This window comes from Acipenser ruthenus, chromosome 18, assembly GCF_902713425.1.
Source record: "Acipenser ruthenus chromosome 18, fAciRut3.2 maternal haplotype, whole genome shotgun sequence".
NCBI lineage: Eukaryota > Metazoa > Chordata > Actinopteri > Acipenseriformes > Acipenseridae > Acipenser > Acipenser ruthenus.
The window spans coordinates 1,080,514-1,099,528 of NC_081206.1; the positions used below are offsets into that span (position 1 = coordinate 1,080,514).

A 19,015-nucleotide genomic window follows, 5' to 3' on the forward strand; every position below is an offset into this window, starting at 1 on the left:
GCTGCACACAGCCGAACTCTTACTGTTTCTACAGGAGCTGCACAGAGCTGAACTCTTACTGTTTCTTCAGCAGTTCCATGGATTTCTTCTCCAGCTCCAGCCTCGCTGCAATCCCCTTCTTCACCTTGGCCTCAAACAGCTCGGCACCCCTGGGGGAACAGACAGACACAGAGGCGACTCAATCAGAACACAGGACATGACAGCTTACTCTGATTGAGCATGTTAAAGAGTTTTTTAGTTTAGTGAATATAGATCAAGCCTAGGGTGGCTCATTGAGGACGTGGAAAAAATATACAAATAAAAATGTGTTCTGTCTTAGATGCGTCTAAAGTAAAAATAAATGCATAAATAAAAGCTGCCTAAAAAGTGGCCTCGCTGGTTAGCAAACTGTACCAGTTTTGGAACATTAAGGCCCCTGTGCTGGGGGTCCTGGCCCCTCACCTGGAAGCTAGGATCTTGGAGGTCTTCAGATCAGCCACTATGTAAAGGAAGTAGTAGCTGACGAAGACCCTCCTCTGGGCCAGGAGGAAGGTGAAGCAGATAGCGTCCCAGACGATCCCTGCCTCGCCCTCCGGGAGCTCACACTCATCATCGGGGGAGGCTGCGGACAAAAACAAAACTAACTGGGACGAACCTCAGGGACTAAAGCTGCCATCGCAACGTCACTGAGCTACACCAGGGTGAAGGGAAAGCATGGCAAAGCACCGACAAGCATGGGAAAGCATAGAGAAGTAACCGTCGGGTGGATGGCACCCTTTACTGGTCTCCCATCCTAAATGTTAAACCCTTGTCTCAAAATCAATGCATTAAATTACAAACTATGTATCAGCTGAGACAGAAAAGAATGTGCCACTTACGGACGTCATACTCTTTTATAGTGCAGACCATACTGAACGTCTGGATGAACCAGCAGCTGTTCTTCAGCAAGATGTGCAGATAGGCACAGGCTCCCAGCTGCAAGCAAAAAGGTCAGTGTTAATTAAAGGGGTCTTGAAAACTCACATTCGAATGAAGTACCATTTTCAACCATTTCCCTGTGTATCAAAATCTCCGACTTGGTTAAAGAAAGCTGCAACTTTTGTGGCTCATCCATCATGATTACCCAGAGGCTGTCTTGTAGCTCTCCAGAGTCTTGAGCGATTCAGTGTAAAAGCGGACACTGCAGCGTGGAGGTGGAACTCACAGACAGGATGTTCTTCATGGCGATGACCAGGACCGTGTAGCCGATGAGAAGGTCCCACAGCTTCAGGATGTGTCGGACCGGCTTGAGCAGCAGGCTTCCTCCGAACAGCATGAAGTAGAAGCAGGAGATCAGGTAGCCCATGCAGAAGATGTTGATCCGTGTGGTGCCCGTGATGAAGATCAGGCTCAGCACAAACCAGAAGAAGTAGCTGAACACGAACATCTTGACAATGTCAAGATAAGACCTGTTGGGGGGGAGGGAATCAAATCAGAGTGCTCAGCATTGAACAGAGACAGTCAGGAGGACTGAGGCTGGAAATCTCAGGATTACCAGACTAGATCAGCTCCCGATCAGGACCTTGTGAGTCAGGAGGTGCGAGGCTGGAAATCTCAGGATCCCTTCATGAAATTCTGCATCGTTCACTACTGAAGCTTCAATAACATTTTATTATAGGTGTCATCAATTCAGATACAGATCGAAGTACGATTTCCTACTGAAATCACATGAGACAAATCACATGAGATTTAATCAAAAGAATACAGCCCTGGTCTACGTCAGCACGCAATCAAACAGTGATGAGTTCTGTGTCCCGCTCGCTGACCTGCAGTGTATGAAGTCCGGGACAGGGATGTACTGGCTGAGGGTCCGGGGGTCCAGGCTGCGGCTGATCTCCACGTTGTCGCCGGCCAGGAGGCGGACAGCCGTCGTGTTCTCGTCCTCGAAGACCTGCCACTGCAGAGAGGCGCACAGCAGCAGCATGTGGTCATCTGAGGGGGCAGCGAGACGGGCAAACAAGGGCACAGGAAACGCTTTCATTTGAGTTCATTCTAAACATGCGTTTTCTGTCTGCGGTGTATTGGGCTGGTTTTACTCACATATTAAAAAGATGGGGTTTGGCCTCCTGGCGAAGTCTGGCAGGTAGAGCCATTTAATCAGGTTGGAGTTCAGGGGTGTGCTGCCGGTCCTCCAGGGGTAATCTGGAAAAATACCTTTTCATTATCACTTTTCAGTGCAGTATCACTGTGTGTGCTCCGAGTGCAGTATCACTGTGTGTGCCCTGAGTGCAGTGTCACTGTGTGTATGTGTGTGCTCAGTGCAGTATCACTGCGTGTATGTGTGTGCTCAGTGCAGTATCACTGCATGTATGTGTGTGCCCTGAGTGCAGTGTCACTGTGTGTATGTGTGTGCTCAGTGCATTATCACTGCGTGTATGTGTGTGCTCAGTGCAGTATCACTGTGTGTATGTGTGTGCTCAGTGCAGTATCACTGCGTGTATGTGTGTGCTCAGTGCAGTATCACTGCGTTGGCTCACCTGTGCAGAGTGCAGGAGGGATGCCGACGCACAGCAGGTACTGGAAGGTCATGAGGCTGGCAGTGAAGCAGCAGTATTTGGGCCAGATCTCAGCGATGGACTTCCTCCTGCGTCTGGAGAGCACGGCGATCAGGGCGAAGGAGTGGAGCATGGCATAGAAATCCATCCGCTGTCCGATCACGTTCACTGCCACCACGGAGCACACCTGGGCAGGGGGAGCGGGGACCACAGCGGGGGTAAAGTACAGCGAAGCAGCCCTTAGAAAGGGTAACTGCAGGATTTCTGCAGAGTGTTTCTGCAGTGTTACCATGCTTTTCTCAACGCTATACCACACATTTACCGTAGTCTACCCTGGTTTGCCATGTTTATTAACATGCTTTACCACTCCTCGCTATTCTTTACAATGCTTCCCTATGCTTGACCATGTTTTTATTACACTTTGCTGTGCTTTTCCTGTGGGAATCTTTTAGAAGGGAAGCAAGGCGCTGTTGGTGTTTCTCTCGTTTCTCACCTCCAGTCCAAACTTGTAGAAGAAGTAGTTGATGAAGTATTTCATGCAGCTGACCACCCCATCGTCCAGGTGCTGCCGAGTGACGCCCTCAAACAGGCTATCCGTTACGGGCGGTTTCAGAGCGTTGTGGAGCCGGTAGTAGAGCTGGTGGCGGTGCACGGTCACCTCGAATGCCAGCAGGGCCAAGATAGCGAGGTGATTCTGAGGAGGAGGTTCAAACAAACAAGAAACAGCAAGGTCACATTCGAGCTTCAACTTTACAAAAACGTTAACAAACGAGGGTGTCCCTGCGATCTGCAGTGTAAGCATGATGGAATAGTTAACAAACCAGGGTGTCCCTGCGATCTGCAGTGTAAGCATGATGGAATAGTTAACAAACCAGGGTGTCCCTGCGATCTGCAGTGTAAGCATGATGGAATAGTTAACAAACCAGGGTGTCCCTGCGATCTGCAGTGTAAGCATGATGGAATAGTTAACAAACCAGGGTGTCCCTGCGATCTGCAGTGTAAGCATGATGGAATAGTTAACAAACCAGGGTGTCCCTGCGATCTATATTGGTTGGTCTGAATTTGTTTTATTCCAGTGCTGGTAGAAAAGTCAGCATTTTCTTAAACTACCTGGCTGGAGCCCCCTCAATTTAAGCGGGGTACACTTGCAAAGAAGTGGGCAGATTAATAACAAAATGTTCATGGAACAATATCAAAACAACTATCAAAACAACTATATGTTTTGCTTCAAGCCATCGGCATCCTGCAGCTAAACTATTCACTGTATCTGTGTTTATTTGAAGAGTTATTCTTTTCATGGGTCAGTGGTGTCAGAATCAGGCTATCCTGGCGCGGTGGGGTGGGGTGGGCTCTGTACCCGCAGGCAGGGCAGGCTGCTGTCTGCACACTTCCTCAGCGCCCCACACCATTCTGCAGGGTCCACAGGCGCCGTGTACAGCACAGACTTCCTCAGCAGCTCTTCCAGGTTTGTCTGAGTGTGGCTCCAGTTCACAGGCAGCAGCTTCTGAAAACAGAACCCTTTATAAAACTTCATCACACCACAACCACATCCGCAACAACAACGATTTTTAATAACGACTAGCGCCATCTGGTGGACGATTTTTGTAATTTTTTTTCTTTGCCTGCACACGTGATTCTGGTGTCAGATTGTCAATTCTAAATGTTACAGTTAACATGCGTGTTTCAGCACACTCTTAACAGGAATGTTTCATATTTAAGCACGACTGAGTGTTTTGTAGTTCTGGATGATAGAGAGAGGAAGTAGCCTTGAGTGCATGCTGGCCTCGCCCCATGCTTCAGCACAGATACTCACTGTGGTGCAGTTGGAGGAGTACTCGTGCGGCCGGAGGAACTTCAGCTGGTACATCATCTTACAGACAATCATGACACAAGCCCATACTGTGGAGATGCTGGATGCGAGGGGGCGGAGCCTCGGGAAGGGCAGCGCGAACGTCCACAAGACCATGAAGAGGTAATTCATCAGGGAGACCTGGAGAGGGAAGACACCGCAAACCAGGGGTCAATAAAACCTCATTCCTGCCCGCCAGCCACGCGCAGATCAGCACGCCTTCGTATCCCTCGGAGATCTCACCTCTGTAAGCGTGATCCAGATGATGGCGGTGGAGATGATCTTGATGATGTGCAGCTCCAGGCATCTCCACACTATCACCTGCGCTCTGTGCAGCATCCTCAAAGCCTTCAGCACCAGCAGGGTCACCCTGTCCACCACCTGCACCCACTTGGTGAGAATGTCCTCTTCAGAAACAGAGGAAGCGTGTTAGTCTTGTGCTGGGAAGGCATCGGGGTACAGGGGGCTCTCTACAACCAGGCTTGGATATAGAGATGTACAATAATGTGCTAATAAAATGACCAAACCGGAAATAAATACATAAATAAAACACAATTGCAGAAGAACAGTTGTGATCTGCAAACTTAAAATCGGATTCATCATATTAGCTGAATAAATCTTCACAAAGCCTTCCTCAAAGCATTGTGAATGGAGCCCAGTGAATGAAGAAATGAAACCATTGGTTTGCTCTGGTTCCAGTACCAACCCTCTCCGCTGGCGTCCCCCGGCCCGTCCAGCTCAGAGAGTCCCATCTGGTCCAGAGTGTCTTCACTCCAGCCACTCAGCTGTTCTGTGCCAAACCTGTCAGAGGAGAATCCAGTGAGACACACGTCAGCCACATTCAAGCTGCTGCTCCCTTTGAGCCAATCCATTACAAAAGCACCGCCTCTTTAAAGGTTTCATGAATAACACTGCGATAAGACTTTGAATCAACCCGATTGAGCATGTTTGATAACACTTATAATATCAGTAACCCTCCAGCAATATCACACCGACAATGGTTTTTTAATTAGGATTTTTCATATTTTGGCTTTCATTTGATGTCAGTTTCAATGCATTTGTATCATTGTTGAATATTACTATTGTTATTATTACTATTAGTAGTAGTAGTAGTCGTAGTGGTAAAGGTAGCATCGTTATTATTGTTTTTACCTTGATTTAAGTTTTTGAATCATCCCTTTAATGCTGGAAAACAATAGGACAGGAATTAGGAGAGCAGTTTTAAATGAATTCATTCTTCCTTGCTTGATAATTGCTTGAGATTGACAGGGGTTTTTGCTTTCAATTTCACTAATAGCTCAAGGATATTAAAATACACAGCCAAGACAACCCAGGGAAAACGAGAGATTCCCTGAAAGCAATTGGAAACACATGGGGAGAAGTGGGCAGGACTCACCTTGTTGCGATCACACACACGTTCACTTTCATTGTGTCTTCACTGGAACACAAGAACAAGGCAGGAGGCGTTACAGGAATCCAGCAAGCTTCAACCTTCACACAAGCAGGATTTTTTGGTACTTATAGGATTGCTGTAAAGTGATTTCACCTTTCGCAGTATTACAGAACAAAATGGGTGACAGTTCATGATAAATGTCTTTAACTCAAATGCATTATTACATGTGAACAAGCAAATGATTTACTGTTAAATTCAAACAAAGTAATAATGATTCATACTCATCCCTAACACGAGCATAGGATAGATTCATCAGGAACAAGCACAGCTTTTCAAATAACAACAGCATGAGCAAGCATTACATGTATCCTGAGTTAATGCACGCATGGGTGTGTGGACTGGATGGATGGATGGATGTGTGTGTGTTTGCATGGATGTCTGTACTGTCTGCATGTATGTATGTGTGTACTGTCTGTATGCATGTATGTGTGTACTGTCTGCATGCATGTATGTGTGTACTGTCTGTATGCATGTATGTGTGTACTGTCTGCATGTATGTATGTGTGTACTGTCTGCATGTATGTATGTGTGTACTGTCTGCATGTATGTATGTGTGTACTGTCTGCATGCATGTATGTGTGTACTGTCTGCATGTATGTATGTGTGTACTGTCTGCATGCATGTATGTGTGTACTGTCTGCATGCATGGATGTGTGTACTGTCTGCATGCATGTATACATGCTCGTGGACCTGCAGGGCCCCTCTCGGACGGGGATGCTGCTCAGGTCGGTCAGGGTCAGGAAGTCGCTGTTGAAGTAGTGCAGTTGGAGAATGCAGGCGAGCAGGAAGGAGGAGGGCAGCAGGATCCGGGCAAACAGCTCCACTGTGTCATACTGCTCCAGACCCAGATCCCTCAACCTGAGCAAAACAAACAAACAAACACAACAGGGTGAGGCAGCCCACACCTCAACAGGGTGAGGCAGCCCACACCTCAACAGGGTGAGGCAGCCCAGACTTCAACAGGGTGAGGCAGCCCAGACTTCAACAGGGTGAGGCAGCCCACACCTCAACAGGGTGAGGCAGCCCACACCTCAACAGGGTGAGGCAGCCCAGACTTCAACAGGGTGAGGCAGCCCAGACTTCAACAGGGTGAGGCAGCCCACACCCCAACAGGGTGAGGCAGCCCAGACCTCAACAGGGTGAGGCAATCATTCAAGCCATCTGTATAAAGCAATGCCATGAATCTTTATAAAGCAATGGTGCAGCCAGATGAAGTGTTCATTTTTTGTAGTGTATGCCCCCAAAAGGAAGAGACGTGTAAAAGAAAACCCTACTACCTCTCTTTCAGTACCACGCATCTGTTAAAGTTTTTCGCTAAACGAAACAGGTCATACTGTCAACTGTTTAAGAATGGATGAGCTGGCACTGAAGACTCTTACCCCTCCTCAGACATGCCAAGGGTCTGTCGGAAGAGCCCGGAGACTGTTTTAAACTGGTAAATGTAGATGATGATCAGAACGGCCGTGGAATAGGCCACCACAACGATCCAGAAATACTTCAGCACCCGTCGCCACAGGTCATAACGCACCTGAAAGAAAAGGCTGCTCAGAATCACATGGTTTGAATCAGCCATCGCCCATGATTCTGTCTGTATCTTAGCTGTCTCGCCTGTATTTCTAGCGCTGCGCTTCTAAATAAAATGTTTTTCATGCGTGACTTGTATTTGTATATAACGCAGTGGGAGTGAGCGGTCCCTGCAGAGTCCTGCTTGCTGTACCTGATACAGGGCTATGCAGAAGAGGAACAGCATGATGTAGAGGATTTTGTAGACCACCACTTTCCCGGAGAAGCTGACAACGAAGAACATGGAACAGCAGAAGTAGATCCAGTACTTGACCAGCGTCCCTTTGATCAGCGAGCCCAGGACCTCCATCACAGCCGCCCTGCTCTCGTCCTGCCCTGCAAGGGACACAAAGCAACACGTCCTGGAACCTTCTGACACAGTGACATGGTCAAAGGCCAATGGGATAATAATGACACCTCTCTAAATCTGTGTGCAGAAACGTCTTTCTCAATGAAGTGGAACCCAGGCCTCCAGAGGTGCGGGCAGAAGAGCTCAGTAAATAAACTAGCAGCCCCCTAATTGTCTGCATTGTAAACCTCATGAACCTCATTCCACCAATCAGGAGCTCCTCACCCGCCTCTGACACTTTCACCTCAGCCAGTGGCTCCTCTCTCAGCGTCTCCAGCTCCTTCTTTTCGGTCAGGTGTTGCCGTAGTAACAAACAGAAAGTAAAGGTGTAAGTGACCTGAGAAGGAAATGTAAAGCACACTTTGAATGCTTGGGATTTTCACAGAAAAATAAAACAAAACACTAGAATGCTACAAATAAAGGTAAGATGCAGTAGGAATACGACTCTCTCCCTGTTCAATGTTTATCTTTTCTGTTTCACTTCTAGATGCAGTATTGCATGACTGTTGGAGTCCACAGTAGAGAATCTCGAGCCATTTTGCTCTAAAATCCCCATTTAATATCCTCACAGTTTGTATTTCAAGCTGACTGCCCCCCCTCCCCCGTTACCTTGGCAACCAGGTGCACACAGGGGGTGGGGTACCGCTTCAGGTCCAAGTCCTGGAGCACGGGGTCCGGGATCCCTGGGAACAGCTCGTCCTGCCTCAGCGTCAGCCCCGTGAAGAAGTTGCAGACGACCAGCACGTTGCCGTAGAGCACCAGGAACGGGGAGCTGAGCAAGGCGTAGCGCCGGCGGTCTCGCAGCATCCAGATCACACAGGACCAGATCAGCAGCACCAGGGTGAGCCAGCTGTTGTAGGTGATGCTCCAGGTCTGTGAGCCAGGAGAGAGAGTCTCAGAACAGGAGCTGACCACCGGACCTCATTCAGCAGGATCGCAAAGTGCTGAATGCTTTCTGTTTTGTCTTTTCGTTCAATCTGGATAGGAATCTACATTATAGATCTAATGTACAGTGTATTAGTATATCTATCTATATCATTCTAGATGTGAGAAGAGAGACCTGTCTATCTATCTATCTATCTATCTATCTATCTATCTATCTATCTATCTATCTATCTATCTGTGGTTAATGAAGAGTCTTGTTTTGCACCCTTGTTTTGCAGTTATAATATATTAAAGAAACATCCAACAGCAGGATAAATCTCAAAGTGCATGCATGCAAGCGGTGTCCCACCATCATGACGATGAGTGCGCTGACGTAGCTCTGCTTCATGATGAACTGAGCGAATGCCATCAGCCCCCTGGGCTCAGCCACACGGCTCCAGGGAGTCTCTGCGTCGGCCTCAGAGCTCTCCTCCTCATCCGCATCCTCCTCTGGGAATTCAGAGCGATTCACAATTCACACCAAGAAGCTTCCGAAGCATTCCGTGTCATTTCTTATTAAAAAAAAAACAAGAAGCAAAACTCCTACAAAGCAGAGCAACGGTTACATGCCTGCGAGTGATATTTGTTATTTCCTTGTACACAAAATACACACGTCTCACAAGGTGTTCAAACTGTAGGTGGATTCCTCTTGCTGGATCATTGTTAATGCACAGTACTGTCTGGCTTCCTATCCACTGAGTAGTCAGTAACAGCGGTTTGCGGTGAGCGAGGCTGCTGGTTTGCACCCAGCCTTCGCCCCTGTTCCACAGTGAAGTGCAGCAGCAGCACTCTTACCTGAGCTCAGGTATATGGGAGGGGTGAAGCCTCCAGCATGTTGCTCTTGGTTATTCAGCCCAGCCGAGTCCTGATAGTTACCATTCGGCACATACGTCACGTGCTGCACAGGCAGAACACAAAGAGCAGGCTGGTTACCCTGCACAGTGAGACCCAGGCCCTGGCCGTCACATTCATTTGGAGCAGGGAATTATATTATGCAGCACTGTTATTAGGTTCTTAACGTTCCTTAGCAATCAGAGATATGTGTCGTGCATGCCGCGGGTAAGTATATCACAACATTTGGTATATTACTTTGTTAAAAGGTTGCACGTGCATTCATTGGAAGCAGTAATGCTCGACACGGATGGAAGCAGCAGTTCTTTTTTTCAATTTTCCATTTTGGCGATAAGGTTCCGTGCCCGTGCAAAAATGCGGAACAATTTCTCTATTAGTTATACATACGACACGCCCTAAACTTGGGGGAAGAACCCTACTCATCCCCCCTGGTTCACATCTGCAGGGTGTATTCAGTGGCACACAAGAACAGGCACTGCAGGGCTGGACAGCGCATTCATGCAAAAGATTCAGCCTGCTGTTGCAAGACAAGACCCAGTACCTCATGTGAGCTAATCTCCTCGTCCATGCTGGTAAGAAGCTAAAAGGAAGAAACAAGAGTCACGCAGTGTTTAGATGAGCTTTAACATGCGGTCAGCTGTTCCCATTGAAACTAGGAACTTTACAACACTAGGACATGTCTGTAGCAATAAAACCTTAAGATTCAAATTGGTTTTTTATTGATCGGTGGCTTCATGATCTGCAATCCTATTAAATGTGGAATACATATTGACCCCCACTCTGTCCTCTCCACAGGCAAAATACTTCTTGACATTGGTTACTTTTTTCATGTCGTTTCCCGAAGTCCACATCATCCTGCCCAGATTGTGGGCTCCGTTGGTGAGTTTGCTGTCACACTTTGGCAGGGTGACCTAACAGCAAAGAACAGAGAGAAAATCACTCATGAAAGAGCAGGAGAATTGCACCTGGACAGAAAGAAAAAACACAGACGTGCCAACTAGCAGACATTGCTGTGTGAGCAGAATTACCCCAATGCAAGTTACACTCGAATTACACCTCAATGCAAGTTACACTCGAATTACACCTCAATGCAAGTTACACTCGAATTACACCTCAATGCAAGTTACACTCGAATTACACCTCAATGCAAGTTACACTCGAATTACACCTCAATGCAAGTTACACTCGAATTACACCTCAATGCAAGTTACACTCGAATTACACCTCAATGCAAGTTACACTCGAATTACACCTCAATGCAAGCTACACTCGAATTACACCTCAATGCAAGCTACACTCGAATTACACCAATGCAAGTTACACTCGAATTACACCTCAATGCACTTACACTCGAATTACACCTCAATGCAAGCTACACTCTGCAATTCAGTGCCCCAGAGGCAATGAACGTGACTAGAGCAACTACTGTATTCAGCAACGCCATGAAGTGTAAACTAACACTGAATAATACATTAACAATAGCTGGGTAAATAAATGAATACATATTAATGAAGAATCTACTGTGCATATACGTTAGAGTGCCTGTAATGAATCATTCGTAAAGCACCACGGAGCTACCGTATAGTAATGTTTAGCATGACATGTTAACAAAGATTGTACTGATGTCAACTACTTTTAAACTTTAAAAAGTTATTTTAACTTTGCAAGTTATGCGATGCATGTTCCACACACAGTATAATAAGATCTACTCCCATTCTGATAAATCCTTAACAGTGGTTGATTTCTCAAAAGTGATTTAAAATTCCCCAAATAAGAGAGCTGGCTCTCTGCACCTCCTCAGTGATGTAGACCCACTTCTGGAGCAGAGCGACGAGGGTGAAGTAGAGAACCAGCAGCACCAGGGGGTTCAGAAACACGGGCCAGGTCACCCCAGCGTGCAGCTGCAGCCTGGAGGGCTCGGAGGCGTTCGTCTGGATGAACGCTGTCATTCCAAACAACCTGCAAGAATAACACAACGTCTGCTCAGTACACCCAACGCTTTTCATTTGAAACTGCCAGTCCTCCAGAGAGCTCTCGGGCGCGGACGTTCACAATACTGACCGTTCAGTATGTCGGGGTCCCAAATACTGGTCTGTTTCTTTTTCTCTGAAACCTGGTCACAGGACATAGCAGGAGAAAGCCGGTTCTTCTTTAAATGTACATGCAGGTACAGGTTCTGAGCTTCCTCCAATGTACCCCCCCCGCCCCCTCATCGGAAACAGCTCTGATCCAGTCTCTCATCCAGTGATGACAGATGTTATGGAAGTCAGTGATGGACAGGGAAGAAAGACTTCCACATCAGTCCTCACCCCCCTCTAAATAAGACTCCAGAGTGTGTGTTCAGCAGTGAAAGCCTCAGATAAGCCTGTGGGTGAGTGGTGCCCTGCCCGCCGTGAGCACTGGCTCGGACTCTCACCTGGCGTAGATGTCGTGAGGAGGCACGAGGTCCTGGAAGAACTGCAGCTGGTACAGGTAGAGCCCCACCAGGTGCCCCATGCTGAAGATAGCCATCATGACACACAGGCTGCTGAAGAGCACCAGGCTGATTGTCCTGCAGCAGGACCACCACGACACCACGGCCAGGAAAGTGAAGAAGTACAATCCAGACGTCAGCGAGGGCACCGTTATACCTGCGCAGGGGGAGGAGCACACATGACATCAGGGGGAGGAGCACACATGACATCAGGGGGAGGAGTTCACATGACATCAGGGGGAGGAGCACACATGACATCAGGGGGAGAAGCGCACATGACATCACATGTTAGCTGTGTTCACAGTACATAATCCAATTAACTCTCAGTATATATATACTGATCTCTGCACTTCTGCCCTTCAATACAATCGCTTGTTTTTCTCTCAGACAATTCAATTTTTGGTTTGTAAACAGTAAAGCGGATCAGGTTGTTTTTTAATGACAGTTCAGAATTAAATTTCAGTTAACTGGCACAGTGCTTTTCTCATTTCTCAGGATTTTATTTAATTAAACAGTGGTTTAAAACAGCAGGGAAATCTCTCTTCTAATAAGTAATTCTCCAGAGGTGTGCACAAAGCCAAACCCTGAACACTGATTCATACTGAATTTAGGCGTTTCAGAAAAATCCCTACCTGCTAATCCAAGCAGAATCGTCACCACAACCTTCCCAGCTGTGTTCAGGATCTCTCCAAGTAATAATTGGAGTCCTCCTATGAAGGTAATGATCTTCAGGATAAACTTTGGTCTTCTGTTTTCTGGCTCTTTTGTCTCCTCTGTGGTGCTGTAGGTCAACTCCTCTGTCTCCTCGGCACTTTCCTCTGTATCCATCTGTCCCATCTCCTGAAATGTCAAACAGAAATGACGATATACCAGGCGAAAGATGGGCAGAGTCTAGGGCATTCTTAAAACAACCAAAGCAACTCTCACTGCCAGCCCATAAGGATTCCCAAATACGCGTTGGACGGTAGTGCATTCGAACCCAGATATAACTGAAAACATCTCAATCCAGATGTGTAAATTCAGGTCCCTAAAGGAGATTCTAAATGTAACTGAGAATTCAAAATCCAGGGTAATGAGAGCAAAGTGCAGAGTACCTCGTTGTCAGGCTGCATGTTGTCGTTGTCATGGGCTGTGAGGGGTTGCCTGGGTCTCACCAGCTTCTTGCACAGCCTGTATATCACAACCCCAGCAAGGAACATCCCCAAGTCTGGAGCCAGGAGACGCACTGTATTCCATCCACTCACCTCGCTCAGTCTGTGAAGAGGGACTGTGCTAATGAAAGGGTGCTGTACTAAACCATTGGAGAGCAGAGTAAACTGACCCCCCCACTTTGATTCTACTCTTAACTAAGCGCAGCTGCTAGATAAGGAGAGGATATCATACAACCCAGCAAAACTGGGAACTTAGAGGAAAATAACAATACTGAGCATGCACAGCTATAACCCAGCTCTATAACCCAATAACCAATACATTGATTGTGCTTACCGTACAATTCCTATGTGGTGAAGTATTTTTTCCAAAATATTGTCCACTGTAAAAATAACACAAATTATACACTTTGAAGAACAAGCAGACGGAAGTTTGGAAACTAGTTTTTGCCAGTAAATAAAACATGTAAATAAAGTGGTTTTAATTTGCTGATAATGCTTTCAATCAAATCAATACGAACAGCAATCTGTAAAATATTTCCCTCATAACATTTCCCATACTAAAAGCATACCAAAGTGCAATAAAGCATAGTGAAAGCATGGCAAAGCATAGGTAAGCAATGCAAAGAACAACAAGGTATGGTCAAGCATATTAATACAATGACAGCCCATATGGTAAATGCAAAGTACAGTATAACCATGGGAAAAGCATGATACAACTGCAAAAAATACATGCAAAAAAAACATGTGAAAAATACATGCAAAAAATATCATGCAAAAAATATCATGCAAAAATACATGCAAAAAAACATGTGATAAAGTTTTATAAGGGTTGTATCCATCCAGAAACGGCTGAGGTGACTTACCGTCTCGTGGGACGTAGATGAAGGTGATTTGGAATCCTGCTTGTAAAGCCAGGAAGGTGATGCTCGTAAAGCATATGGATTGCAGGAATGTCCCTGTGTTTCCTTAAGAAAAACATTATGAAATGAACGGAGGATCCAATCTGAGTCACATAAAACTTAAGGGAGAGAAAGCTTTAATAGACAGGTTCCACTGCCCCTCGAGGGAGAGAAAGCATTGAGAGCCAGGTTCCACTGCCTCTCGAGGGAGAGAAAGCATTGAGAGCCAGGTTCCACTGCCTCTCAAGGGAGAGAAAGCATTGAGAGCCAGGTTCCACTGCCTCTCGAGGGAGAGAAAGCATTGAGAGTCAGGTTCCACTGCCCCTCGACGGAGAGAAAGCATTGAGAGCCAGGTTCCACTGCCTCTCAAGGGAGAGAAAGCATTGAGAGCCAGGTTCCACTGCCTCTCGAGGGAGAGAAAGCATTGAGAGCCGGTTCCACTGCCTCTCGAGGGAGAGAAAGCATTGAGAGCCAGGTTTCACTGCCTCTCGAGGGAGAGAAAGCATTGAGAGCCAGGTTCCACTGCCTCTCAAGGGAGAGAAAGCATTGAGAGCCAGGTTCCACTGCCTCTCAAGGGAGAGAAAGCATTGAGAGCCAGGTTCCACTGCCTCTCGAGGGAGAGAAAGCATTGAGAGCCAGGTTCCACTGTCTCTCGAGGGAGAGAAAGCATTGAGAGCCAGGTTCCACTGCCTCTCGCGGGAGAGAAAGCATTGAGACCCAGGTTCCACTGCCCCTCGAGGGAGAGAAAGCTTTGAGAGCCAGGTTCCACTGCCTCTCGAGGGAGAGAAAGCATTGAGAGCCAGGTTCCACTGCCTCTCGAGGGAGAGAAAGCATTGAGAGCCAGGTTCCACTGCCTCTCGAGGGAGAGAAAGCATTGAGAGCCAGGTTCCACTGCCTCTCGAGGGAGAGAAAGCTTTGAGAGCCAGGTTCCACTGCCTCTCGAGGGAGAGAAAGCATTGAGAGCCAGGTTCCACTGCCTCTCGAGGGAGAGAAAGCATTGAGAGCCAGGTTCCACTGCCTCTCGAGGGAGAGAAAGCATTGAGAGCCAGGTTCCACTGCCCCTCGACGGAGAGAAAGCATTGAGAGCCAGGTTCCACTGCCTCTCAAGGGAGAGAAAGCATTGAGAGCCAGGTTTCACTGCCTCTCGAGGGAGAGAAAGCATTGAGAGCCAGGTTCCACTGCCTCTCAAGGGAGAGAAAGCATTGAGAGCCAGGTTCCACTGCCTCTCGAGGGAGAGAAAGCATTGAGAGCCAGGTTCCACTGCCTCTCGAGGGAGAGAAAGCATTGAGAGCCAGGTTCCACTGTCTCTCGAGGGAGAGAAAGCATTGAGAGCCAGGTTCCACTGCCTCTCGCGGGAGAGAAAGCATTGAGACCCAGGTTCCACTGCCCCTCGAGGGAGAGAAAGCTTTGAGAGCCAGGTTCCACTGCCTCTCGAGGGAGAGAAAGCATTGAGAGCCAGGTTCCACTGCCTCTCGAGGGAGAGAAAGCATTGAGAGCCAGGTTCCACTGCCTCTCGAGGGAGAGAAAGCATTGAGAGCCAGGTTCCACTGCCTCTCGAGGGAGAGAAAGCATTGAGAGCCAGGTTCCACTGCCTCTCGAGGGAGAGAAAGCTTTGAGAGCCAGGTTCCACTGCCTCTCGAGGGAGAGAAAGCATTGAGAGCCAGGTTCCACTGCCTCTCGAGGGAGAGAAAGCATTGAGAGCCAGGTTCCACTACCTCTCGAGGGAGAGAAAGCTTTGAGAGCCAGGTTCCACTGCCTCTCGAGGGAGAGAAAGCTTTGAGAGCCAGGTTCCACTGCCTCTCGAGGGAGAGAAAGCATTGAGAGCCAGGTTCCACTGCCTCTCGAGGGAGAGAAAGCATTGAGAGCCAGGTTCCACTGCCCCTCACTGTATCGCCAGCAGGATGCACACTTTTGTTGATCTCAGCACTAAAAGAGATTAGGTAACACTTGTCTGGGGGCTCAATGTCTCCCTGCATGGAAATAAAATACAACGGCCAACTTTTCTTTTATTTTAGTCCTATCATTTATTCATGACTCTTTCTTTGATTGCACATGCAATTTAACATTGCGGAAAATAAGCTGTTGATTAGCGTTTTAAGGAATTTATGACCCCCGAAAGGCGTTTTGTACCTTACTGATCGCTCTGATCTTTCATTTTCCATTTCTGTTCCCTGGAACTTTTCCAAAAGTCTTTAATGTCTCCTGAACCCCATGGGGATGTTTCATGTTTTATTATCCCTGGCGAAATCGTCTTTATTGATCCTTCATGTCTTCGCTCGGGGGGTCTGGGGGGGGGGCATGCTAATGGGCTCAGATTGTATACCCCTCCCTTGAGTTGAACTCCTCCACCAGTGGAACTGCCACCCTACCTATCCCTGAAATGCGAGGCTGTGCGACAAAACCAAGCAAGTGGGGATGTTGCGATACTCGTACATGCCAGCTTCTACTAGCCCCGAAAGTCCAGCCATGCACAAATTAAAAAACAGTAGAAAAATGAACCCTGCGCAGAGGCAATTACAATATGCTGAAAACACAAATCAAGAGGATCCTGTGTGCAACGAGAGGGATCTATCCCAGCCTATCCACCCCAATATCCTCCTATCTATCCCAGCCTATCCACCCCAATATCCTCCTATCTATCCCAGCCTACCCACCCCAATATCCTCCTATCTATCCCAGCCTATCCACCCCAATATCCTCCTATCTATCCCAGCCTACCCACCCCAATATCCTCCTATCTATCCCAGCCTATCCACCCCAATATCCTCCTATCTATCCCAGCCTATCCACCCCAATATCCTCCTATCTATCCCAGCCTATCCACCCCAATATCCTCCTATCTATCCCAGCCTATCCACCCCAATATCCTCCTATCTATCCCAGCCTATCCACCCCAATATCCTCCTATCTATCCCAGCCTATCCACCCCAATATCCTCCTATCTATCCCAGCCTACCCACCCCAATATCATCCTATCTATCCCAGCCTATCCACCCCAATATCCTCCTATCTATCCCAGCCTATGCACCCCAATATCCTCCTATCTATCCCAGCCTAACCACCCCAATATCCTCCTATCTATCCCAGCCTATCCACTTTCCAAAGGGGATCTAAGCAGGACTATAGAATTACTCTGCAATGCAATGCAATATGCAGACAGGGTGGGGCTTGGTGCTTAATAACAAATGACAGTGAAAACCACCTTGATGTGAACATGTCTGCGTACCTTCATTTTAATCACATGAAGCCCTTGATTCAGTGAAGCTGTCGTTCTGTATTGGTTGATCAGCAAAGGGCTTTTTGATTCCAGTATGCATTTTGATTGAATTAACCAGTGATTCTTTTAAGCGTTTTTCATCTTCTGGGATTTGTGTGCTAAGTACTTACCTCGCATGGTGATATTTGTGGGTTCAGGGAACAGGGGAACGAGGAGGAGAAAGGAGAGATAAACCAGGGACAGTCCATTGTACCGAAAGGAAATGGCTGAAAACAGAGCGAGAGAGAGAGAGTCAGAGAGCTACTGGAAAGGATACAGGCAGAGAGATAGTGAGATAGAGATAGAGAGAGAGAGAAAGAAAGAAAGAGAGAGAACGAGAGAGAGACAGAGAGAGAGAGAGAGAGAGAGAGAGAGAGAGAGAGAGAGAGAGAGAGAGAGACGCTACTGGAAAGGATACAGGCAGAGAGATAGTGAGATAGAGATAGAGAGAGAGAGAAAGAAAGAAAGAGAGAGAACGAGAGAGAGACAGAGAGAGAGAGAGAGAGAGAGAGAGAGAGAGAGAGAGAGAGAGAGAGAGAGAGAGAGAGAGAGAGAGAGAGCTACTGGAAAGGATACAGGCAGTTTACACATCAAAACAATCTTTACTGAATGAACTAAATCAGATTGAAAGGAGAACAAACAGTTCTGATGAAGTTCTCTTGAAGATTGTGAAACTTTGCTCCGGCAAACCACCCCAGAGAGAGAGGTCCTGAAGGATGGTTAGAATTCATTATACTGTGATTTCCATGTCTTGAAATCTGTTGTATCATACTCAAGGGTGTTCTGGAGAACAGCAGATCTTTACAACAGCCATATCGACAGGGCTGGCGAATCTCACCTAAAAAAATAGCCTGATCCCTGGAGAACCCTTAAATAACATGGGAGTAAGAGGCATGTTTCCAGTCTTTACTGCAGGTTTTAATTACCTCCTGTTTGTAAATGAAAACAACCCCTGTTAGCGATACAGAAGCAGCATCACTCGTCTAACGAATGGAAATGAAGGTCCCTCACTCGCTTGCTTCTCAGTTTTGTACATCACTGTTGCATTTTAACAACAAAATTCAAATATAAAAAAGGAGTAAACTCATTGAAAATGTGGCCCATCCTTTAAAGGTGAAAAAACACCAAGGAATTATTCACATCTCATTTCTAGTGTTTTTTATTTTTTCATTAAAGCCTCTTTTTCTTTATACACAGTGCAGCATACGCATATGCCTACTGTCGATCCGGTCTTTATTTCCAAAAAAGATCAACAGTTATAAAAAATAAAACAATGATACTTACCTACTAAAAGAAAGAGGGGCAGCAGCAACTTGAAAATGACCCCCGAGGCGACGTCCCCAGCCATGTTCCCTTCACGAGGATCGGAGATACGAAAGGATAAGCCGCTGGTCACAATCTCATCGTGGCATTACATAGGGGAAGCAAAAAAAACACAGTCCTCTACGGAGGAACCTGTGGATCGGATAGATAAAGAGCTGCTTTAAAAAAACTCAATTCAAACCCACAAGGCGTAAGAAAAAAGTCAAATGCGTGTCATGAAGTCACCGGACTGACATGCTTTCTTCAGCAGACTCCTTGCCCGTTCTGGATGTCCGCGTGTGAAACGAGGCAGAGAAGCTCCTCACAAGCGCATGACCTCACTGATCAACCCTATAATCCACATGTGCTCACAAGTGGACTCCAGTTTGCAGTAAATGCCATTAGTGTTTTAAGGAACGCCTGGTCACTCA

General features: G+C 47.1%; 1 protein-coding gene across 1 annotated transcript in view; it reads right to left on the minus strand.

The window, feature by feature from the left end:
• Positions 1-18,630, minus strand: part of LOC117422426 (piezo-type mechanosensitive ion channel component 2-like) — a 30,955-nt gene extending 12,325 nt beyond the window's left edge. The window contains exons 1-29 of the mRNA XM_058992155.1: positions 18,567-18,630; positions 17,414-17,509; positions 13,991-14,092; positions 13,071-13,267; positions 12,609-12,816; positions 11,920-12,133; positions 11,297-11,462; positions 10,283-10,414; positions 10,045-10,083; positions 9,447-9,549; positions 8,962-9,101; positions 8,337-8,600; positions 7,953-8,064; positions 7,533-7,714; positions 7,195-7,343; positions 6,494-6,673; positions 5,759-5,800; positions 5,069-5,163; positions 4,606-4,778; positions 4,327-4,503; positions 3,871-4,017; positions 3,007-3,207; positions 2,496-2,700; positions 2,059-2,160; positions 1,785-1,950; positions 1,184-1,427; positions 858-954; positions 442-601; positions 60-149 (exon numbers count right to left, since the gene is read on the minus strand). Of these exons, the coding sequence (XP_058848138.1) occupies positions 60-149; positions 442-601; positions 858-954; positions 1,184-1,427; positions 1,785-1,950; positions 2,059-2,160; positions 2,496-2,700; positions 3,007-3,207; positions 3,871-4,017; positions 4,327-4,503; positions 4,606-4,778; positions 5,069-5,163; positions 5,759-5,800; positions 6,494-6,673; positions 7,195-7,343; positions 7,533-7,714; positions 7,953-8,064; positions 8,337-8,600; positions 8,962-9,101; positions 9,447-9,549; positions 10,045-10,083; positions 10,283-10,414; positions 11,297-11,462; positions 11,920-12,133; positions 12,609-12,816; positions 13,071-13,267; positions 13,991-14,092; positions 17,414-17,509; positions 18,567-18,630 (4,247 nt within the window). The remainder of the gene's footprint in view (positions 1-59; positions 150-441; positions 602-857; positions 955-1,183; positions 1,428-1,784; positions 1,951-2,058; positions 2,161-2,495; positions 2,701-3,006; positions 3,208-3,870; positions 4,018-4,326; positions 4,504-4,605; positions 4,779-5,068; positions 5,164-5,758; positions 5,801-6,493; positions 6,674-7,194; positions 7,344-7,532; positions 7,715-7,952; positions 8,065-8,336; positions 8,601-8,961; positions 9,102-9,446; positions 9,550-10,044; positions 10,084-10,282; positions 10,415-11,296; positions 11,463-11,919; positions 12,134-12,608; positions 12,817-13,070; positions 13,268-13,990; positions 14,093-17,413; positions 17,510-18,566) is intronic.
• Between the last annotated feature and the right edge of the window lie 385 nt (positions 18,631-19,015).